The following is a 24,988-nucleotide window of genomic DNA, read 5'->3' as shown; positions in this document are numbered from 1 at the left end:
TTTACAACGTAAGTGCATTTGAAATGAGAAAACTTACTCGTAGCAGACTTTTTAATTTGAATTGGAGCGTCTTTGTTATTACAAAGTAGGTAGGTTTCATGTTTTTGTGCAAAGCTAGGTATCAGATCTTTCGTCGCATATATTTTATAATACGCCAATACTGTTAGAACTTTACGAAGCTTTGTCCTGCAGCCTGCTACACAAAATCAACTATCGTGAAGGAGAAAACAAACGGGAAAAATTTTATATTACTTATAAACGACATTAATTTACTTAAATGTTTGTGAATAAATCTTGTGTGATTAGAGTATTAATAAATAATAATTAAGAAAAATGCACACGCATAGTATATAAGTATATACAATGAGTGTAGTAGTAGTATAGTATATAAGTAAAACGAAGCGAACGAACGAACTCTTCAAGCGAAGAGTGAACGGGTACCTTCTAGGGAAGCGCGCTCCATCATAGGCCACATCTCAGCTTACCATCAGGCGAGATCGTGGTCAAGCGCTTCCCTATCACACAATAAAAAAAAAATAAAAAAAAGTATACACACCTATAGGCTATAGTACAATGAGTGTTTCATATGTAATTTTGGTAATCATACATGTAGAGTGTAGACCTATATTTAGGCATAAATAAAATAAAACCTAATACGGAACGACTATATCCCACCAAAAACATAAATGTAAAAATTGGAGCCGAGTTCAATCGTTGACTTAATTTGCCAAAAAAAGAAATGAGATCTAAATGTGTGCCAAGTTCTGCAGACAGTCCAGAAATTTATTTACAAAGATGTATTAAGTTCTTAGGTTGACTGAAAACTCAATTGTTTTATTTTCCCTTAGAGAACATAAATATTACATTATATACTTAAACAAATAATCTATTTTATTATCTACGCAAATAAAATATACTAATTCTCTCCAAAAGAATATATCTTGAGATAATTGAGCAAAAAATGATATCAAATACGTATCAATCATAATCGCTCAACCTGGGAATTCATCAGTCGCTTCATCAAATAAATGATTGCGAAGAATTTATTGTTCACGGCACAGTTTCAACGGCCGGATGTTGTAAACATTCTCTTCATTAAAGACTCATTTTTTACATCATCGAAATCATTATTACTCATGTATTATATCGGTATTATTTATTTTCTTAGTCGCCGTGAGTATTCAAAATGAAGATGTAGTTTTTGCGGTTACGCTTCCGAATAGCTTATTATGAGTTCACACTCCATCTGTAATCGTAAGTAGATAGCTTTTTTGTTTGCACACGTATTTTAAAACAATCTTTTACAACGTAAGTGCATTTGAAATGAGAAAACTTACTCGTAGCAGACTTTTTAATTTGAATTGGAGCGTCTTTGTTATTACAAAGTAGGTAGGTTTCATGTTTTTGTGCAAAGCTAGGTATCAGATCTTTCGTCGCATATATTTTATAATACGCCAATACTGTTAGAACTTTACGAAGCTTTGTCCTGCAGCCTGCTACACAAAATCAACTATCGTGAAGGAGAAAACAAACGGGAAAAATTTTATATTACTTATAAACGACATTAATTTACTTAAATGTTTGTGAATAAATCTTGTGTGATTAGAGTATTAATAAATAATAATTAAGAAAAATGCACACGCATAGTATATAAGTATATACAATGAGTGTAGTAGTAGTATAGTATATAAGTAAAACGAAGCGAACGAACGAACTCTTCAAGCGAAGAGTGAACGGGTACCTTCTAGGGAAGCGCGCTCCATCATAGGCCACATCTCAGCTTACCATCAGGCGAGATCGTGGTCAAGCGCTTCCCTATCACACAATAAAAAAAAAATAAAAAAAAGTATACACACCTATAGGCTATAGTACAATGAGTGTTTCATATGTAATTTTGGTAATCATACATGTAGAGTGTAGACCTATATTTAGGCATAAATAAAATAAAACCTAATACGGAACGACTATATCCCACCAAAAACATAAATGTAAAAATTGGAGCCGAGTTCAATCGTTGACTTAATTTGCCAAAAAAAGAAATGAGATCTAAATGTGTGCCAAGTTCTGCAGACAGTCCAGAAATTTATTTACAAAGATGTATTAAGTTCTTAGGTTGACTGAAAACTCAATTGTTTTATTTTCCCTTAGAGAACAATGTTTATTCCAAAATATAACTTTTTTAATTTGAATAATATAATTATTTTCACAAAGCAAACAACTAATGACCTATTGAACCCCATAATTTGATGAGGCTAGTTTTTAGAACCTCACAAAATATAAACAGTAGGTATGTAAAACTAGCCTCATCAAATTATGGGGTTCAATAGGTCATTAGTTGTTTGCTTTGTGAAAATAATTATATTATTCAAATTAAAAAAGTTATATTTTGGAATAAACATTGTTCTCTAAGGCGCGGGACATATACAAGCGGCGCGGCGCGCCTCGGGCGCGCTGCCGGCGCGCCTCGGGCGCGCTGTTGGCGTCCGAAAATGATATTTATATAGAGTGGTTAAATGCATTTTCTTCATGCATAATTTAGTAAAATTATGTTTTTTGTGCTAAAAGAGATTTGAAAGTAACGTTAATTTGAAAGTAACGATTTTGTTTTGATAATTCCTTGTAAGTAAATAGCGAGGATAACCCCACGATTGCAAATATATCTTTGTTGGAAATGTTGGAATTTACTTGGAAAATTTTATACCTAGTACTTTTAAAGTACATAATTTTAAAGTAGTACTGGTGTAATGATGGAAGAAAAGAAGGTTAAAATAACACAAAATTTATATTGTACTAGCGGTCCGCCCCGGCTTCGCCCGTGGTACATATTTCGCAATAAAAGGTAGCCTATGTTCTTTCTCAGGGTCTAAAGATTATCTGTGCCAAATTTCATCAAAATCGGTCCAGTACCTAGTTTATGCGTGAAAACCATACATACATACATACATACATACATACAAACCTTTCCTCTTTATAATATTAGTATAGATAAAATATGGTTTTCAAACACAGGTTTACATTTAAACCATATAAATCTTATCATTAAAATCTCAGTTCAAAAGTATTTACAGTACTGATCATTCCACAATATTATTACAATTACAAATAAATAAAAAACACAATCAAAATCAGGATTATCTTTATTTCTGACATTGTAAATACATGGGAACTTTCATTATGCTCTTCTTCATTTTCACTTTCCCTACTGCCATCACCTGTGTAAATCATTTCATCGATTAATTCAATTCACCTTTAAAAACAAAACGAAGAAGGGTATTTAATAGCAGCTCTATATAATTCCACACAGAGAGAACACATTTTTGACTGACAGGCTACCGTCTCCTATAGACCGGGAGATACTGACACAAAATTTCGAGTCATTTGTAACAGGATGGCGGTTCTACAGGGGTCTTAGTACGCAATGACAAAAAGAAAAACGATGGTGTGAACGCTGGTACCGGCGGCTTAGTCGCGTGGGCGTTAGTCGAACTCGTCGGAAAAATAGCGAAGTCAAACGATTTGTAACACAAAAATTTTAGAATTTACCGATAGCCCATAAAAAAGAAGTAGGCGGTAGTGTCATGCCATACTTTTCCGGTGTGACTTACAGCCCGCCATACATAGACGCGAATGTGTTGATTTAAAAAAAACAATTCAACCATTTGTACCAGGCTAACTTTTGCACAGGTAACCATCGTCGTGCAGCCATTTACGAAAATCGCCATGCCATACTTTTCGGACGATTCCAAATGGTCGCCATACCGCCGAAAATCTGCAATTTTTTTTTTTGTAACAATTGTAACAGACAAATGACTCGAAATTTTGTGTCAGTATCTCCCGGTCTACTACCACCCGATTTGTTTTTGACTGTGTATGACCGTGAATTGACCTCTATTTGGGGAAGCGCGCCTGCGGTACGCCTGCGGTACGCCCGCGGCGCAACGGTGGCGTGCCGCCTCGACGCCTGTCCAAAATTCTTTCATACAAAATGTATAAGAAGGATGTGGTGCAAAACAGATTGAAGAGGCGCGCTTATGGCACGCCCGCGCCCGCACCGCTTGTGTTTGACCCGCGCCTAAGGGAAAATAAAACAATTGAGTTTTCAGTCAACCTAAGAACTTAATACATCTTTGTAAATAAATTTCTGGACTGTCTGCAGAACTTGGCACACATTTAGATCTCATTTCTTTTTTTGGCAAATTAAGTCAACGATTGAACTCGGCTCCAATTTTTACATTTATGTTTTTGGTGGGATATCATTACTTTTTGTACAGAAAATTACTCTGCAAATTTGATTTACTTTATGAATATAATACTTTTTATATACGATTTTTTTTTATTTTTTCTTGCGGTTTCTCTGTATGGTTTGTTTAGTATTATTTTCTATATTTTCTTGTATGTTATGAATGTCAGCGCACATTGCCCCGTCATTATCTGCAATTTTTTAAACTCGTTTTCTGTTTAAAAAATTACATGATTTTCTAAACATCCAGCGTGAATTTGTACACACACTATTACCACAGTATTACCAACAGTAGTGCGACGAATGTACTTGTGCAGAGAAACGGAGGGGAACTGGCGGGGGTCGGGCGACGCGGGCCGCGTAAGGCAAACACGCTTAGTTTGCCTTACCTAGCGCGAAAGGACGACGCAGTCGTATTTTTTGTGTAATAATTTTATTATACATAGGTACTTACATATTCTATTATGGCACGCACAAACTGTTCCGTTTACGGATGTAAATCTACATTGAAATCCCAGAAGGAAACAATATTTCAGAAAGATTGTATTAATTGTATCTGTTGAATTAAAATCAAAGCTATGTATATGTTGTCCTCATTATTTTCTAATCAGATTGTACATCCCAATGCGAATGCATTACTTAGTTAAATGTTATAATATACAATTAGGAACATCCAAAAATAAAGTGTCCACGTAAATAATATTTAGCAGCGCAATATCTGTAATTATATATTTATGAACAAATAATTACATCAGATTTAATAATCGCAATTATTTTGAATGTACATATGAATAAATGATTTCATCATAATATTAATAATCACAATTGTTTTATTTCCCATTTGTTGCAACCCTAGCGTATTTTCGTGTGGCAGCGTAAGTACCTACGCTGGCGGCGGCATCGCGCGACATCAAAGGCGATTCCTTACTGTAGGAAATAATATTGTAATACTGTGCTATTACCAAGATGCAAAGATCGTTGTAGAAGAATCGTCGCCTTACTCCATGACGTTACGGTATTGCCATGACGCGATCTTGAAATTTTACTCTAAACGCGCCTAAAGATGTTTCACTTATATTAATATTACGCAAATTAAATCATTTCGACCTTCGACGAAGCCTTCTTCCATTACACTGAAATTTAAACTAAACTAAACACTCATAAATAAAGAATAAATACCTAAATGTGAATATGTAAAATTATATATTATTTTTAACTGTATGAGCAATATTTTTATTACAATTTTCTTTTATTTTACGTTTAATAACAGTTTTGAATAAAGAAATCATGCAATCGAAGTAATCCGCCCTAGCGATACTAGCGCGAGTGAGTGTGATGTCAGAGGCGCATCGAATCTACAGATGTTTCGTGCTAAAATATGTAAACTTCAATAATCTATATCTCAGTCATTTATTGATGGATTTCAAAATTTTTTTCGGCCACTGATTAGTTTTGATCTATTTTTTAAGACTAGTAAGGTGAATATAATATTTTCTATTTTTATAAACTTTTCCATTTTTCCATACAAACAAAATTAATGTCATTGAAAAAAAAAATTACATCAGATTTAATAATCGCAATTATTTTGAATGTACATATGAATAAATGATTTCATCATAATATTAATAATCACAATTGTTTTATTTCCCATTTGTTGCAACCCTAGCGTATTTTCGTGTGGCAGCGTAAGTACCTACGCTGGCGGCGGCATCGCGCGACATCAAAGGCGATTCCTTACTGTAGGAAATAATATTGTAATACTGTGCTATTACCAAGATGCAAAGATCGTTGTAGAAGAATCGTCGCCTTACTCCATGACGTTACGGTATTGCCATGACGCGATCTTGAAATTTTAGTCTAAACGCGCCTAAAGATGTTTCACTTATATTAATATTACGCAAATTAAATCATTTCGACCTTCGACGAAGCAAGCGCGGATCCAGGGGGGGGGTCACGGGGTCATGACCCCCCCCTGGGCTAGGTCCACGACCTAAGTGGACCACTAATTTAATATTAACTTTTTTAAATTAACAAATTAATACTGTTCAATATAATGTTTTTATTGAATTTTGAGACATAAAAGTAATATTATAGAACAATGAAATCAATTACAAACGGTAACGGAAGAGAATATAACAAAAATTATAGAAAAAGTTTATTAGGGTCGACCTGTGGTCGTAATTTAAGGACAAATAACAGGTTTTTTGATTTAAAAAAAAACTATAACTGCGGAATAAAGTGTAACTACCTAATGGTAAAGTTGTATGTAATTATTTTTTTTTCTACAACTTTTACTGTTACACTTTTCACACAAACCTCAAATATCGAAATATCCCAATTCGTGGATAAGACATAAATTAATAGCAAAATTTTTTTTCAAATGAACACTATAAAATACAGTCAAATTACAACAAAAAATCGACCAAGTGCGCGTCGGAATCGCGCACCGAGGACTCTGAGCAAACATATTTTTTCATTATGTTGTATCTTACAATGATTTTTTTCTTTATCTGTGGTTGTAAGTGCTTAAGTCGTTGCTTTTAACCAAATTTCAAGACTGTGTTCACGGGAAGTACCTTGTAAGTTTTGATTGATGATTCCCTTGCAAGTAATTGCGAATTACAGAATATGCGGCCCTAATTGCTTTTTCTTCAGATTGCGTTGACATAGAATTTGAATTAAATAACAGATTTAAGTTATTATAGACCTGAGTTCTGATGTGAATATCAATTAAATACATGTAGACGTTCATGAGTAAAGGGATTGTACCGTACGTTAAAAATTATTTAAAAATATATTTTTATTTAATTTAATTAAATAATTAGGGTTTTCGCAGTTATTATAACACGATACTTTTTACTCAATTTCAAGACTGTGTTTACGGGACAGGGTGCTCCCTGCAGGTATTAATTCACTTTCTAATGTCGAAATCCTACGGTCTACGGTCCCTTGATGCTGTGAAAAATTCAAACGTTTTAGCCAACGCAATCAAAAGATGCAGCTGTAATTGCTGAAATTTTTCGACACTCCATAAGAAATCAAAACCTACAGGGTAGTTCCCGAGTACACAGAGTCATGAAATTTAGTACAATCAAACGACTTATAACGCAGACTAGCTTACCGCCCGCGGCTTCGCCCGCTTTCTCTAAAACCTTATAAATTATATACTATTCCTTTTGAATCACATCTTTAAAAAAACTGCATCGAAATTCGTTGCGTAGTTTTAAAGATTTAATCATACATAGGGACATATAGGCACAGAGACAACGACTTTGTTTACTAATTGCGAAAATCATGAATTTTTCCTTAGATTATAATATAAAAAAATATTTAAAAAAAATTTTAACTTACAACCCTGTTACTCATGAACGCTGACATACGTATTAACTTGATATTCATACCAAAAACTCAAGTCTAAAATACCTTTACGCTATAATAAAATCAAACTTCTATGTCAACGAATCAGAAGATACAGCCGTAAATGCCGAAAAATTTCGCAAATTTCGACATTCACAAGGGAATCAAAACTCAAAACCTACAGGGTACTTTCCGTAAACTCAGAATCTTGAAATTCGGTATAAAGCAACACCTTATAGTACAGATACAGGAATAATTGCAAAAAATATATATTTTTAAAGTTTGTCTGCCTGTGAAGACCCTTTTTCTTAGGAACGCGTAGAGGTATCAATCTGAAATTCATACCGAATACTCAAATCTATGGTTCCTTATAGCTGTGAAAAAATCAAACTTATAAGCCAACGCAATCAAAAGATACAGCCATTTATGCCGTAAATTATCGCAAATTTCGACATTATCGCAAGGGAATCAAAATCTTATAGGTATTGTACTACTTCCTGTGAACACAGAGTTCTGAAATTTGGTTAAAAGCAATGTCAGCACAGATGAAGGAAAAATTGCTAAAACATACATTTCATGCTTATCAACATTCGCAAGTGTTACCAGGAATCAAAACCTACAGGGTACTTCCCGTGAACACAGAATCTTGATATTTAATCTTTTTTTAATAGAAACTTACGTCTTATAGCAAAGATAAAGGAAAAATCGCAAAAAGCATAAATTTAATATTAAAACATATAAAAATGTTTGTACGGAATTCTTGGTTCGCCAATCCGACTCGCACTTGACCATTTTTTTTAAATCTACGTATCAATTAAATTACCAAAATATAGCTTTTGAAAATTGACCACGTCTATGTGACCCCCCCCTGGCACTAAAGCTGGATCCGCCCTTGCGACGAAGCCTTCTTCCATTACACTGAAATTAAAACTAAACTAAACACTCATAAATAAAGAATAAATACCTAAATGTGAATATGTAAAATTATATATTATTTTTAACTGTATGAGCAATATTTTTATTACAATTTTCTTTTATTTTACGTTTAATAACAGTTTTGAATAAAGAAATCATGCAATCGAAGTAATCCGCCCTAGCGATACTAGCGCGAGTGAGTGTGATGTCAGAGGCGCATCGAATCTACAGATGTTTCGTGCTAAAATATGTAAACTTCAATAATCTATATCTCAGTCATTTATTGATGGATTTCAAAATTTTTTTCGGCCACTGATTAGTTTTGATCTATTTTTTAAGACTAGTAAGGTGAATATAATATTTTCTATTTTTATAAACTTTTCCATTTTTCCATACAAACAAAATTAATGTCATTGAAAAAAAAATTAAATACAGATAAATTCAGTATTTTCTGATTTTTTCCTTTGTACACTCACTATTACCTAGTTGATTACAAAATTTGAACTTTCTAGGTCATCTGGAAGTGGGTTAGGTTTTGTATATATCTATAAGTCAGTCAGTCTTAAAAATTGCGATTTTTGGATACTAATATCTACGCAACTGTTTAATCTGTATTTATGAAATTTAAGTTTCTTGTTTATCTTGAGGTCCTCTTGATATGTACCAAATTTGGTTTATTTAACTTAAATAGTTTTCGAGTTATAAGGGGGTGAAAAGTGGCTCGAAATGGTTCGTGTAAATATACACACGGCTGCTGCTCGCCAGTTCTCTTCGCTTGAACTCGGCTTGACACGCTGCCGCGTGTCTAGATTTTATCAAATCGGATCATCGCTCTCAGATAACTTTCAATGAGTTTCCGAAAGGTGTATCTAATTTATAAAAAGCATAAAAGTTATTATTTTCCAATCTTTCATAATGAAATTGGTTTCTTCCGAGTAAAACTTTGTTATAAAAATAATTTAAAGTAAATTAATTTTCTGACTACGCTATGAAAAGAAAAAGCGAGGCTTCGTAATAAATTTATAGCTGTTTTTCTTTTCTCGCTAATTATTTTCTCCTTTTCTTTGTATAAAAGAAGCTAAAACTGTAATTGTTACAAAACACGGGTAGAACGTAGCTCAGTTGTTTTTTGGCTAATGTCTGTTTTACTACAAATTTCTTGCAGCGTTGATGCCAACAACCTTCGCTAGATTATAGATTCGTGAAAGACAATTTCCACGTCTGAATATAGGGTCACGAAGTAAGATCGGAAGATTTATAACGTGTATTGGAGAAATTTACAGATGACATCACCGTTATGATACAGGACGATAGCGCAAATGCCAACGTATATCGTGGTATATGCTTAAGATAACATAGCTTTAATAGCGATACTTTCAGCCGATGGCAATTATTTCTCTGGTATTTGGCTTGATAAAGTTCATGGTTGTATTTAGTTAATTTCTATCGTTAAGAAACCACCACTTTTAATATATAAGTACGTGAAAAATAATAGATCATAAGTCATAACATGAAAAATACGTTGATGTAGTGTTACTCATCGAGCCAATAACGTGGTAAGAGAGCATTCAGTCTAAATATTATTTTTTTACGTTATCACCTTTTTCACTACAACTGCTATAGAATTGGTTATTTTATAAACATGATTTTATAATGAAACATTAGCGAGTATTTTACGGCTAATCTCTGTAACCGATTAGTTCTAGAGTCATGATCTCGGCGCCGACCACCGCGATGTCATTTCTCGTGACACTTTTTTGTTCATGAAGCGAATTGAATTATTTCTGTCCACGCTTAATATAAAAGTATTATCTCTTAATTTAAAGCATGAAAATAAAGAAATATCTCAGATAAATCAGAGTTAATCAATGGATAATTGAAAAAGTATCTATTTGTGATCGAGAGGATATAAAAAACTAAATACTTTATATTTTATAAATATTTTTTTACATAAACAAAACAATCTCAATAGTTTACACTGCGAATAGTTGCAACCATGAATCAATATTGTATTAGCGAATATGACAGCTATTTCCATCTAGTGCGAAATGCAAAAATAAACAGAACAATTCAATGGGAATTTACCATTAAACAAAGTTACCAGGCGAAAGAGGTCTTAAACTTTTGTTCATAAAAGTCGTAGTTTAAAATATTTATACAATTACATGATGTGATGTTTTCGATAGTAATCTGTTAAACATTAAAAAAAAAACAAAAAAAATTGTAACAAAATTCATCTGAGTTCAAAATCACAAAAGGAATTTCAAAAACTGATTTTGTAATTTAATTCAATGCCCATAAAAGCACAAATTTGTGCCTATTATTATCGAGTGAGAACAAAAAACAGTTTCTCTAATAAATAATGCTATTCACTTAACAGCGGCTACAAATTATTGGTTTCTGGTACATAAATTACGCATATAATTTGAAAATATAGTGCATTGTACTTTACTATTCAAGATACATATGTGTTTTAATGATTATTATAGGTCCAATCACCTTTTGTAAATTCTCTTCCTCTTTTGTGTGGTCATTTGAGATCATCCATTTTATGGTTATCAGTATAAAAACTATATTCTAACTATTAGGTATGTAGAGCCGTAGATTATTTATTTGAATTATTATCAAATCATTTTTCTCCAATTACAACCCTGTGCCACTTTTGCAATGGTCATATAGCAAAATGCAGCTTAGAGATCAAACTAAAATTGTGTCCTTACAAAAATTAACAAATGTCCCCAAAAAAATAGAGCCTCTGTTTTTTGCCAGACTGTAATTCATTTTAATGCGATTGAAATTCTGAAACTTTAGACTCATCTTATTCGATAACTATTCAATATAACATATAATTAATGATAATACTATTGTTCATAGGGATTCAGACAGATCGCACAGAACATGCGTACGCGTCGGCTCAAGAGTACAAAGAGGCGCTCGAGGCTCTGCGCAGGAACACCGGCGTTGTAAGTCATTTTATGTTAATTTTCTATGGACAGGAATAAATTGGTTTTTGTGAAGGAACAAGTGTAATAATAGAATTAGTATAAGAAGGCTTTGTATCGGCAGTGATGTATTCCGTTTTTGTAAGGCTAGTTATATCTTTTTGCAAATGAAAAATTAGATATTTTGATATAACTTCGAATATCCATACTAATATTATAAATGCGAAAGTAACTCTGTCTGTCGGTCTGTTACTCAATCACGCCTTAACTACTGAACCAATTTGCATGAAATTTGGTATGGAGATATAGAGAAAGGACATAGGCTACCTTTTATTGCGAAATATGTACCACGGGCGAAGCCGGGGCGGACCTCTAGTTTTCTATAAAGTAATTAATTCTCTATAAAATTTAAATAATTAATTTCAGCAGCAAATAAGTATGCAAATGACATGTATGAATTATAGGAAGGACCAGCAATAGCTAACTAGCTATAGATACAAATAACTATTTGTCCACACATTGAATTTTTGATTTTTTCAGGAACGGAGTAAACCACAAAGAACTCTGGAATCAGAGATAGTGAGATCAGATGAAGCATTGCAGGAAATAACGGAAGAAATACTTCCTGATCCATGGGAGTTGAACAATACGGCTCGAGCTGATGTTGAGGTGCTATTCTTCAATAGGGTACCTAAAGTGGGTAGTCAAACCTTCATGGAGCTCCTGAGGCGCCTCGCTATAAGGAATCAATTTGGTAAGCGTCTCTATATGTGTACAGTAAGAATTTTCGCGCGAGTCTGCTCCGCGTCTCCAGATAAAAATTAAATTGTGACAATGATTAATGATTCTAATCTACAAATGCCGATATAATGCAATAAAAATATACTTCTACATAGTACCAGTCTACTCAATGGCAGACTTTGTTGCAGTTGCTGATTTTATTCTCATCCATCCCCAAAAAAGAATATATACTTACGATTTACACTACATTTGCGATAATATCGTATTTTGCTCAAACTCGTTGAGTGGAAAATCGCTACAATAGTAATATTTCATAACGGAAACATACTAGAACTACGTTAGTTTATGTCAAATCATTTTGTCCCTGGTCTCTACGGAATCGTGTTTAAAAATAACATCTTTTGTTAAAGCAGCCATGCGAAAACTGGGTAATGATTATATAACTCGTTGCTAACACCGAACAATACTAATGACTTACTTTACCTTGGGTAAAAACAAAGATTTGTTGACAGCATTGTGTTGTCACTGCGAGCACGTTACAGTCCGAACCGTTAGACCTCACCGCACATATTTGCTTCTAGATTAGTTTCTGAAACTAAGCAGTATGTTGAATGTGTAACTAAACAAGTTTTCGGTTAGCTGAGTATAGCACTAAAATGATGAAGTGCCATTACCAGCTTTAATGCATACCTTTTTTTTTTTTTTTTTTTTTTTATGTCAAATCCAGCAAAAGAGCAGGCGACTCACCTTCTGCGAGGTTGTCGCCGCCCATGAGCGTTCGCAGTGTCAGGGACTCTACAAGCTTGCTGGTTTTTAAGAAAGGAATAGGCTTTCTTCTTGAAGGTGCTCATGTCATAGTAATTAGGAAACACTGAGGCTGGTAATTTATTCCACAACTGCGTAGTTCTTGGCAGGAAATGTCTACAGAAACGCACAGTAGACGAACGCCATGCATCCAGGTGGTGTGGATGGTATTTTAATTTGTGTCGTGCAGTGCGGTTGTGGAATTGCGCGGCGGGTATTAATTTAAATAGTTCATCAGAACACTCCCCATTGTAAATACGGTAAAATACGCACAGCGATGCAACGTCACGTCGCAGCGCGAGCGGATCCAGCCGATCGGTGAGCTCGGGTCGGTCGACGATTCGAGTGGCTCGACGTTGAAGGCGGTCAAAAGGAAGTAGCTGGTATTGGGGTGCTCCAGCCCAGAGGTGAGAACAGTACTCCATATGTGGCCTAACTTGGGCCTTGTAAAGTTGAAGGCGATGTGCTGGCGTGAAGTACTGTTTCGCTCTTGCGAGCACCCCTAGCTTCTTTGAGGCTAATTTAGCCTTATCTTCCAAATGACCCCTGAACTGAACGTCGCTCGCAATGTCAACCCCGAGGATTCCGATACTAGGCGTGGCCTTGAGGAGAGTGTTCTGGAATTTAGGCGTGATGACAAAAGGCTTCTTTTTAGCTGTAAAAGCGCAAACTTGTGTTTTGGAGGGGTTGAACTCAACTAAATTATTATGCCCCCATGTTGAGATTTCGTCGAGAGATTTCTCAATTTTGAACACAAGTTCTTTCCGGTGTTGGTCCACTTGCTCCTGAGAGATATTTGCAACGCCGGTATAAGCGGCATCGCCCGTGCTATCGTCCGCATAACAATGTATATCGCGTATTTGCAACATATCATTGATGTGCAAGAGGAATAGCGTCGGCGACAACACGCAGCCCTGTGGAACACCAGCATTCACAGGCATGGGTACTGAGCATGATCCGTCGACAACGACCTTGATGCTTCGCGCTGTGAGGAAACTGGCGATCCAGTTGCAAAGTCTCTCAGGAAGGCCGTACGAAGGCAACTTGGAGAGTAGCCCCTTGTGCCACACCCTGTCAAACGCTTTCGCTACATCTAAACTAACTGCCATGGCTTCCCCCTTACTCTCAATTGCTGACGCCCATCGATGTGTTAGGTAAACTAAAAGATCACCAGCTGAGCGGCTGTGACGAAATCCGTATTGATGGTCACTTAACAGCTGATGATCTTCTAGGTACCGCAACATCTGGCGGTTGATGATAGACTCCATCACTTTTGAGAATAAGGAGGTAACAGCAATCGGCCTGTAGTTCTTTGGGTCAGAGCGTAAGCCTTTCTTAGGTATTGGGTGTATTAAGGCAGTCTTCCAAGAGCCTGGGACTTTGCTTGAGGTATAAGAACACCGGAACAAGCGCGTTAAAACTGGAGCCAACTCAGGAGCACAAGTTTTAAGAACAACAGCAGGGATCCCATCGGGCCCATTCGACTTGTTTACGTCAAGGGAAGAAAGGGTTTTACGCACGGCACGTTGGGTAAATTTCACATCCGGCATGGTGTTCTTGCAGCGTGGGATAGTAGGTGGTGCCCTTCCTTCATCGTCCAAAGTCGAATTCGACGCAAAGAGGGAAGCCAGTGTATCGGCTTTCTCTTTAGAGGTGTGAGCCAAAGTATCGTTATCTCTGCTTAGTGGCGGAAAGGACGATTTACAAAAATTCCCCTGGATGGCTTTGGCAAGCGACCAAAAAGCTCGTGTACCAGAGGGGTACTGAGCCAGCCTCTTGCCAATCTTCACAATGAACTCAGATTTTGCCTTATGGATCCTTTTCTTATACTGTCTGGAGGCAGCATTATACTTTTTTTTTAGGTATTTAGCTCTGGGATTTTTTTCTGCTGTGGCTTCTACCCAGGCCCGGAAACAATCTTGTTTTTGACGAGACGCTGCTTTACATGATTGTCCGAACCAGGGTTGAGACTTGCCGCCAATAGGTACCACAGAGTTAGGAATATAAAGTTCCATACCCTGTGTGACCACATCGGCAACAGAGTCAGCGCAAGCATCAGGATCCTCAGATGCAAAGCAAATTTGCCTCCATGGGTAGGATGCAAAAAAAGTACGCATCCCATCCCAATCGGCTGATCTGTAGTGCCAGACACGTCGATGGTTTGCTGGTCGCGGCCGAGACTGGTGTATTATTGGGACAGTACTACGAACAAGGCAGTGGTCGGATGATCCAAGCGGAGCTTCAACTAATATCTGATAGTTGTCCGGATGAGAGGACAGGAAGAGATCTAATAAAGATGGCGTGTGATCTTCTACGTCAGGGATCCTTGTAGGTGCAGATACCAGTTGTGTTAAGCCGTAAGACAAAATAAAGTCATGGAAAGAACGCCCTGCGTAATCTGTGGTTCTAGATTTTAACCATTCGGCGTGGTGAGCGTTGAAGTCGCCGAGAACCACTATTTCAGCGGATGGATTCTTTTGAAGTAGTAAATCGATTGTATCTTGAATGTGCTCAATCAGTTGGTCGGTTTCGTTATTTCCACTGTGTCTCCTGTAAAGGCACGCGTAGATGCGGGGATGGTCGTCGCAATCCACGCGAAGCCATAATATAGATAAGTTGTTATTACCTTCAAGGACACCAAGGCGGCGACAGCAGATGTCATCTCTAGCGTAAACGCACACGCCGGCGCGGGGTACAAATAGATGTTCCAACGCGTAACCCGGGTACTTAAGGTAGGAAGTTTCAGCTGGAGAAGAAATCTGTGTTTCCGTCAAAAAAAGCAATGCTGGTTTGGAGGTCTCAAGATGTTGGTGGACGGCAGTAAGGTTCGAATGGAGTCCCCTGATATTGCAAAAGTCAACATGTAGTGGCATGGTAGGGGACACCGACGAGGGTTTACTTTTTTTACGCCTAGCAGTGTAAGAAAGCGGAATTTTGCCCCCCCCCAGAATACGCGGGGCAGCCCAAGCGAGAGCGCTCAGGGAGGGATTCTCCAGCGTCATTGACGCTGGTACCCTCCTGGGGTAGTACTTTTTTAAATGCCGCTGCCATGTTTTTTTTTTGAGGGGGTTAGGGAATGGGCCTCCGGTGGTCTCACAGACTCATGCGAAACGCAAAACGATGCTTCACGCTGGCAGCTGTAGCTCTACCACTGTTAAGAAAAACGCCAGAGCCTCGTTCGTTGATCAGCAGGGTGCACCACGGGCAGGTGAGGTTGGCTTTGGCCGAAAGATGTTAGACAGCCATGACACCCCAAAATTATATTAACCTATGTTTAATATTTAAATGTCATATTATAGCCACAAACTTTAACACACATCCCAATACTAAGAATGAAAGGAACTCTTAACTACTTGGCTGTCGTTGATTCCATGACAGAAGTTTACAAAATGAATTACTTACAGGCTTCCACCGAGACACAGTACAGCGTGTAGAGACCATTCGACTGGCGCCAGCAGACCAGCAGGTCCTCGCCAGCTTGGTGTCCGCATACAGTCCACCGGCTTCTTACGCCAAGCACGTGTGCTATACGAACTTCACACGGTAATTATATTACTTTCTTTATACATGACAGAAAGGAGATAAATTAAATAATTTTCATAATTTTCAAAATTCAGAGATAAAATCTCCATGAATCAAATTAATAAATACGCATAAAAATGTAATTTATGAAAGGGCTTTGTGGGACATTAATTTTATTCTCTGAACATAATTTCTCATAAGCAGATGCGTAGTTAATGTCACTCATAATAATTAACCTCTAGACTTAAATCATCTTAAGACATGACCAACTTTTCTGTTCTTCATTACGATAACCGTGAATTCATTACTTATTCACCATAACACAAATTAATCTATTTTAATAATTTATAAGCTTAACGTATTTACATATTTAACTGTACATTAATTAATAAACATAATTACAATTTCTGAAACTAGGTGAATGCTTTTATGTTAGCGCCAAACATCAATCAATGCTTTTGTTTTGAATTCATACAACGATGTAGCGATAAACACCATTCTATATATTTTATACGTATGATAGATTGAAATACACGTGCTAAAATCAGTCTATTGTTACACACTCATTAACCGTAATTGCTGTTTCATCTTGATTAACTTGTCTATAAATAATGAGTGAAATTAAGCACCATAGAGATAATTAGGAACGCCCTCTTAATAATTATTAAAGTGTTGAAAGCAAGCAGAGCGATGTTTCTATTACGAAATGATAGTTCTGTAGGTATAGCTTACATTTATTAATTTGTTGTTTTTAATTGATAAATTGGTTGCTATAGTTTGCCTTATTAGCTGTTATTCTTTATTGATTGATGTTTATTCGTGGATATAACTTACAACATTTTTACACAACATGATATAACTGCACAAAACGAATTAGATATTAATATTATTCTCTCTCTTGATACTGCCAAAACACGTAACTATTTTACTCCGTAATGTTATCAAATTCTGATGAAGACGAATTGTGTCTATTCTTTAAAACTTTGGTAAATATTTATAAGATGCATAATATGAAGACTTTTAAGATTTATTGTGTAACTTGCTTTTCCAGGTTTGGACTACCATCACCAATTTATATAAACGTAGTCCGCGATCCTGTGGAACGTGTTATCTCGTGGTACTACTACGTGAGGGCTCCCTGGTATTATGTGGAGAGGAAAAGGGTGTTCCCAGACTTGCCTTTACCCGACCCTGCGTGGCTTAGAAAGGTATGTTTAGCAGTTTGCTTACAATTTTAGCTCAGAACGAAGAAAATATTTGACGAACTACGTTTATACAACTAAGGGCCGATTTTTCAATGCTTGGATAAAACTTATCCGTCCAGTAAAGTATTACACGATAATATTAAAATGTCACGTAAACTGTCAAATACGTTAAATTAGAATACGTTTTTAAAATGGTAGTTTTATACATTATTCGAAGAATAAGTTTTATCCAAGCATTGAAAAATCGGCCCTAAGTCCCTTCCTATTATCTGGTTGTCGAGATCACGAGATTACGCTCACTGTAAGGTGTAAGGTATTCAAAATGTCGACATAAATAGATAATAAAACAAATTAATCGCTGTAAAACAGTAATATTACTTCAATTACTTAATTAATACTCGCGTAAGCAAACACGAAATTAAGCACTCTACGGAGTACGGCTATGGTTTAATTTGCCCCTCAAGTTGTTTTTAATCGGTCACGCTACAAATTGCAACTTTGCAAAATTAAATCGGCATGGCCTCGCAGATGAAGCTCGAATACGATTTGTCTTTGTCACATTTTTCTGACGTGTCCTGACAATGTGTAATTATTTCAATTGTGAGTTCCCACGAAGCAATTCATAAGAGACTTGTTTAATAATATCACTAACTTCGCTATTTCTTTTGTTAGGCCGTGAATCTTTTAGGGTTATTATAGAAACACTTTATAATAATTTATCACGACATAAAGCATTAAGGAATCTTATTAATTTTATATAAAATATTAATATTAATGCAAATTACACAATCCAGTCGGCCAAAGACATCGTCTATAGACGAGGGTCTTGACCGTTTAATGTTTTAGCATAAACTGACGATAAGTAAAGGGCTACGTTAGCTCCCCTAGTCAATTAATGCAAATAACAACTTATTTATAAAATTAGCCACTCGCACTCCAAGAAAAACCTTATATAACGGACTTTTTAAACATACACCTTCGTCTTAGGACTTAACAGTTTTAAACAGCGTATAAAATTATCGAAGATAGATACATTATGCCAGAAGCTTCACAGTAAAAACATTTCATTACCATTGCGGTATCTAATCCATCATCTCAGTGCAATCAAGCGAGTGTGAGCTTAAATTCACGTATATAAGAATGAAAATGTTTCAAACGGTGCGGTGTTAGAGATGTGTTATTTCGTTGTGTGTATATCGCAAAGGGATCATTACTCTCACGCTGCGATCTTCATTCGGCGTTGTCCATTAGATGCGGTTGTTCAGCCCGTGTCGATTTGAAGATCAATGAGTTAGCGATCGGTCACGCACTCCGTGTAACTGAGATTTTAGAGCCTATATACATTGTGATGAGGATAAAGGCGCGTGTAGACCCGGCAACTGTAAATTACTATGCTTTGTTGCATCTATTGTTGATTCGCCCTGGTTTAAAAACTATTGCATAATAGAGCCCGTGATGTAAGCAGGGCATATACTTACAAAGTTACGAATAAAACAAGGATAAATTTAAGTCTCTCTGACTTGATTACTGAGATTCATCGATAATGCATTTTGTTAAATAGCATATTATTAAAAATATGTAGATCTACACTACAAAACTATTATTATGCCGATGCAAAGAGTTAGGACGCACACAAGGTAACACCATATTATTTATATAATTACACTAGCTTTCCGCCTGCGGCTTCGCCCGCGTTTTCAAAAAAAAACCCGCATAGTTCCCGTTCCCGTGGGATTTCCGGGATAAAACCTAGCCTATGTCACTCAGAAATGATGTAGCTTTCCAACAGTGAAAGAATTTTTCAAATCTGCCAAGTAGTTTCGGAGCCTATTCAATTCATACAAACAAACAAAAAATCAAACCTTTCCTCTTTATAATATTTGTATAGATATATGGTGAGATATTATATTCTTCTAATAGCATTTATTAAGTCTAGAAATATTTAACGATTACCATTATACAACTATTCTTATACATATTAGATTTCAAAAAACTAATGCCATAATGGCAAAAAAAATATTCGTACGAACATTTTTGCACGAAAAAATTCAACGGTGTTTTTCTACTCAATTAAATCAAAGAGGCCAATTGATGGCTTGATTTTTTGTGGTAAAACATAAAAGTTAAAAAATATAGTGGAGTGTTTTGATTCGTCATTAGTACTTGGTTTTTATTGATCGTGAAATTGTTCGTCTATTTACACACAAGGTGTAATATATTATCGTTTACTGTGTCATTGTGAGATAGTTAAGATTAATGATACGAAACAGCTGTCAATCTAAAAAATTGACAGCTCGGAACGAACTTTTACTAAATGAATTGTGAATCACATATCATATCAAAGTCTATTGTAAAACAAATTTGTAAATTACATCTCATGTATCATTAACTCTGGAACAGTGATGCCCACTCATGATAATTATGTTTATTTTATTGTGAAATTACATTATGATAGGAATAAATGAAATATCTTATTTGAACTTAACTTTGGTCTTTGAACACAATAATGGAAGGAAATGAGAATTAAATTTTTGAATTAACAAATAAAAAAATAATTCAAAATTTGCGGAGAAAGTACAAATTTTCGTCTCTTCCAAGCTTAATCAACAAAAAACACTTTATTTAAATCAGCACTAATTTTATGTTTGCCAATGTAACGTAACCTAACGTAACTCTCAGCATCCTTTTAATTTTATTATTTCCTCAACACGTTTTAATTTGAAGATGTTTACAAACTTTCTCAATTACTGAGTACTATATCACACAATCGCGAACTAATACTAGATTAGTTATCTCCCAAAGAAACCTACAGAGTCACGATAATAATAAAGTAAGTAGGTAGTTCGAAGAAACGAGAATTGACTCCGATTCGGTAACCACGACAAAGCGACAGGTGCAAAGACCCAGATAGACCATTATTGTATTGTGTGATCTCGTTTTCGCTGTCAGTAGACATGTTTTTTATTATATGTCAAGACATTGGAACGTCATGTTTGCGATGGGATATTTGCTTTTGAAAGTTTCGGACAAAATTACCTATACCTTTGGTGAAGGGCTTTCCTTGGTGCGTAAGGTGCCTATAGTTTTATTTTATTAGTGAAAGTTACGGAACTTTTCGATAAATAGGTAGAACAAAATGGAAACATTCAAGTATTTTGTCTTCCACTTTCTTTTCATTGGAAGAAAAAAACGAGTGATTAAAAAGGGCCCGAAACAATTCACGAAATGATTGTCACGTGATGTTGCGTAAAAGTCCAAATGGTACTACACCAAAATTGGCCCCCAATTTGATCATCTTGACAAATTTTAAGTATCTGTTTGTAAATTATTGAGTATCAAATAATTTTACAATATACTAAGAAAAACATCGTCGTAAAAATAAGAACTAGCGTTAAAGGTATTTTGATTTTACAGTCGACTCCTGACTAATTAAATATTTTTAAATGTAAGGCTATCTAATCTTGATCGATTCAATTACATATCCTTTACTCGCCTTGGGGTCGAGGCGTGCTAATTGTATAACAGTACTGAGAATAATTAATGGGAACGATAGCATGTGATTGACGTAGAGTTTAACTGTTTAGTCGTGTTGTTGCATCAATGACACACGATACTTTAATTAAACAGCGTTAAATATGAATTATAATACATAATACTTTTTAATTATACGAGTGTTAATGAAATAAAACTTCAAAAGCATAAGCATTTGTTTGACAGATTATCGATGAACGCTATCATAACCTTATATCATACCTAAGTATCAAGGCGTAAAAAAGCTTCTCTCGCTTTTCGGCGATAATTTTTTTTTTTATCCCTCGTGCAGAAGGCATTTATTTTTTGCTAAATATTTGATAAAAACGAATGACATTATACTTAATATCGTATGGTTTCTAGAGATCCGTATTTGTTATTTTCTTTATATCTTTTGAAATCATTAGTATATTCTGGCTTCTATAGTACTTTCTTATTGTTCAGTAAGTACTAACGAGTCATTACAACTGTACGTGTATTTTTATTGTCCATACAATTGGTCTATTGTTAAATAAGATACATACACGTATTTAGTTGGAGTTACGACAGGACGTTTCAGCGTGGCGGCAAAAAATAAATTAGTTTTGCTCGATAAAAAGTGATGTTTTAATTAGATTGGCGGAACGAAATATTGATCTGTATCACGTGTGGAGATTTTTTGTCAATGTAACAATGTATTATATTTTGGTCTTCCTTTTAATTGTATCATGTAACTAATCATAGAGATTATTAGAAACGTACGTCCTAGGTACCTATATACAAAAACGTATACAGTAATCTGATGTATATCTACGGTCTACACTAAAGGTAATATCCGTAGTATATTATTATTAGTCTGTGGTAATATTATGATTTTGATAAAAAAAATCTGGGGACACAGCAGTGCCCTCGCCAAGTCCAGCAAATAAGCGGCACTGCCCTACCAAATTTCTATTCTTTATTTGCTGTAAAACCTGTACTGAAAAATCTCGCAAAATCGCAGATTGCAAAATGATTAAATATAAAAGAAACTATTGATTTAAGCAGAAAATAGCCCAGATCATGAGGTACCTATATTATTTTTATATATTTTTGATCAATTTTACAAACAATTGTTGCAGGACTTCGAAACCTGTGTGCTGAGCGGTGACCGTGAATGTCGCTACATAGAAGGAGAGACCCACGAAGGTATCGGAGATCATCGACGACAGACCCTGTTCTTCTGTGGACATGAGCCACAATGCACGTAAGTAGTTTTAATTGTATTTAGTACTAGCGGTCCGCCCCGGCTTCGCCCGTGGTACATATTTACGTTTTCTCTACATAAAAACCATCCTCGTACTTATTAATTCGAACGAATTATCGAAATCGGTTCAGCCGTTCTCGAGTTATGCGCTTACCAACACATTTTGTGATTCATTTTTATATATAAGAAGATTAAATAGATAGATTCTGCATACACAAAATTATGTTCTTTTCTAGGAAGTCTCAGGAATAATGAAGCTTTGGTGAAACATTGTCAAAACCGGTTTTGTGGTTTTTGGTTTTGCTCATTTTAATAAAATAAATATACTACTATATACGTTTGTTAATAATATGCCTGAAAGTCTATTCCACACTTGACCGCAGATAAGATACTAGACTTGACGTAAATTTTCATTAGGCGGGCCCACACAGAGCGTAGGCTTATACTGCACGCAGCAGCTCGATCTGTGGGGACCCGCTTATTAATTAGTTATTTATCATTTAAAATATCAAGAATCTATTAACGAGCCATTAAATTAATATAAAATATATGTTTAACAAATTAACGTCAGTCAATTTAATCACACAACTATCGCATCACGTCACCAATAATTATAAAAAATATACGTTCCCATTCCAGGCCCTTCAATACAGTGGAAGCGCTACAAAGGGCAAAGCGTGTGGTGGAACAACAATATGCAGTCGTGGGTGTGCTCGAAGACATGAACTCAACTCTACTGGCCCTCGAGCGATACATCCCTAAGTTCTTTAGAGGCGCGTGGCGGATGTATTGGGGTATATAATATTTACTTACTTCTTTTTCATTTATTAATAAAAATACTGATAGCTCATCAAGTTCGTTATAGTTGATAATACATATAAATATGTTATTATTATTTATCAACATACATTAAAAATGAACATAATTTTATTACAGAGGAACTCCATACATTCAACCAAATAAACCGCAACTCATTCAAGCCACCTGTCTCCGAGGAAGTGAAAAATATCGTCCGAGCTAATTTCACACGAGAAATTGAATTTTACGAGTTCTGCAAGCAAAGGCTTCACATGCAACTCAAAGCGCTAAGAGATCCCACCATTACCCTACCCTCGGCTCCTACGTCCAGTTTCGGAAGACGACATTTGTATGATAGATTATAAATATTATTTTTTATCTGTGCTCTACTTCACCCAGTCACGACTCTGTTTAGTCTTTTATAGATACAGCATTATGTATAGATCTATAGCCAAGTTTTATCATAATTTAAAGTTCAAAATAACCATTTTGTATCTGTTTTTTAGGGTTCCGTAGCCAAAATGGCAAAAACGGAACCCTTATAGTTTCGTCATGTCCGTCTGTCCGTCTGTCCGTCTGTCCGTCTGTCACAGCCGATTTACTCGGAAACTATAAGTACTACAGTGATGAAATTTGATGGGAATATGTGTTGTATGAACCGCTACAAAAATATGACACTAAATAGTAAAAAAAAGAATTGGGGGTGGGGCCCCCCATACATGTAACTGAGGGATGAAATTTTTTTTTTCGATGTACATACCCGTGTGGGGTATCAATGGAAAGGTCTTTTAAAATGATATAAAGTTTTCTAAAAAACATTTTTCTTAAAGTGAACGGTTTTTGAGATATCAGCTCTCAAAGTCGTAAAAAGTATGTCCCCCCCCCTCTATTTTTATAACTACGGGGTATAAAATTCTAAAAAAAATAGAGGTGATGCATGCTAATTAACTCTTTCAACGATTTTTGGTTTGATCAAAGTATCTCTTATAGTTTTTGAGATAGGTTGATTTAACTGTAATTTATTATATTTGCTGCTACGGAACCCTTTGTGCGCGAGCCCGACTCGCACTTGGCCGGTTTTATTTTTGTATAATAAGGTCTGAATTGTTAAGTTTAGAAAGTCTTTTAAATTCTATATGTAAGTATCCGAATTTAGAACTTCCACTATATATAACGACTAATTAATTTATGTGGCTAGTTGTATTTGAGATAGTGATGTTTTTTATTACATAAATGAAAATTTATGAAATTTTTTCCTCAATTTGATTTAAAAGTTAAAGTTCTAGTTGGTGTCCAAAAGTAATTAAAGATTGCTATAGATATAATAAATACCAAATTCCTATCTTTTAAATTTGAGTAGAAATTTGTATTTTAAATACAGACATATTATGATATTTATGTATCAATATATTTTGTTAAATATTCAAAGCTAAGTATGCTGTTGGAACAAATTTATATTAAAAGTGAAACGGTACTATACGACCTCGTAGCATTTTAATTTTTATTATTTTTAATATCTATATTATCTTTGTTGTAATATAGTAATAACGAGATGTAAATTATGCTTTCTTAAAGCTACTGGCACTTGGCAATATAATTTTAGTAAAATTTGATTAAGAAAATCTAAATTATGACTAAAAATGATTGTAAATATTAATTTTAAGTTGTGATATATTTAAGCGTGTGTTGTCATCATCTAACTAAAACA

At 35.2% G+C, this 24,988-nt stretch overlaps 1 protein-coding gene across 3 annotated transcripts in view; it reads left to right on the top strand.

The window, feature by feature from the left end:
* pip (heparan sulfate 2-O-sulfotransferase pipe) overlaps positions 1–23,778 on the top strand; it is a 77,438-nt gene extending 53,660 nt beyond the window's left edge. For all 3 annotated transcript variants that reach the window (XM_090107639.1, XM_090107642.1, XM_090107641.1), the window contains exons 4-10: positions 11,387–11,475; positions 11,995–12,208; positions 16,404–16,542; positions 17,573–17,729; positions 22,358–22,482; positions 23,122–23,276; positions 23,419–23,778. In XM_090107639.1, coding sequence (XP_089963765.1) covers positions 11,387–11,475; positions 11,995–12,208; positions 16,404–16,542; positions 17,573–17,729; positions 22,358–22,482; positions 23,122–23,276; positions 23,419–23,645 — 1,106 coding nt within the window. In that variant the 3' untranslated portion in view covers positions 23,646–23,778. The remainder of the gene's footprint in view (positions 1–11,386; positions 11,476–11,994; positions 12,209–16,403; positions 16,543–17,572; positions 17,730–22,357; positions 22,483–23,121; positions 23,277–23,418) is intronic.
* Positions 23,779–24,988: the final 1,210 nt, after the last annotated feature.

Source organism: Colias eurytheme, chromosome 12 (genome assembly GCF_061535395.1).
Source record: "Colias eurytheme isolate Ceu_HAF_F1 chromosome 12, ilColEury1 Martin Lab GWU primary, whole genome shotgun sequence".
Taxonomy (NCBI): Eukaryota; Metazoa; Arthropoda; class Insecta; order Lepidoptera; family Pieridae; genus Colias; species Colias eurytheme.
Note: the sequence above shows the minus strand (reverse complement) of the source record. Positions and strands in the feature narration are given on the sequence as shown.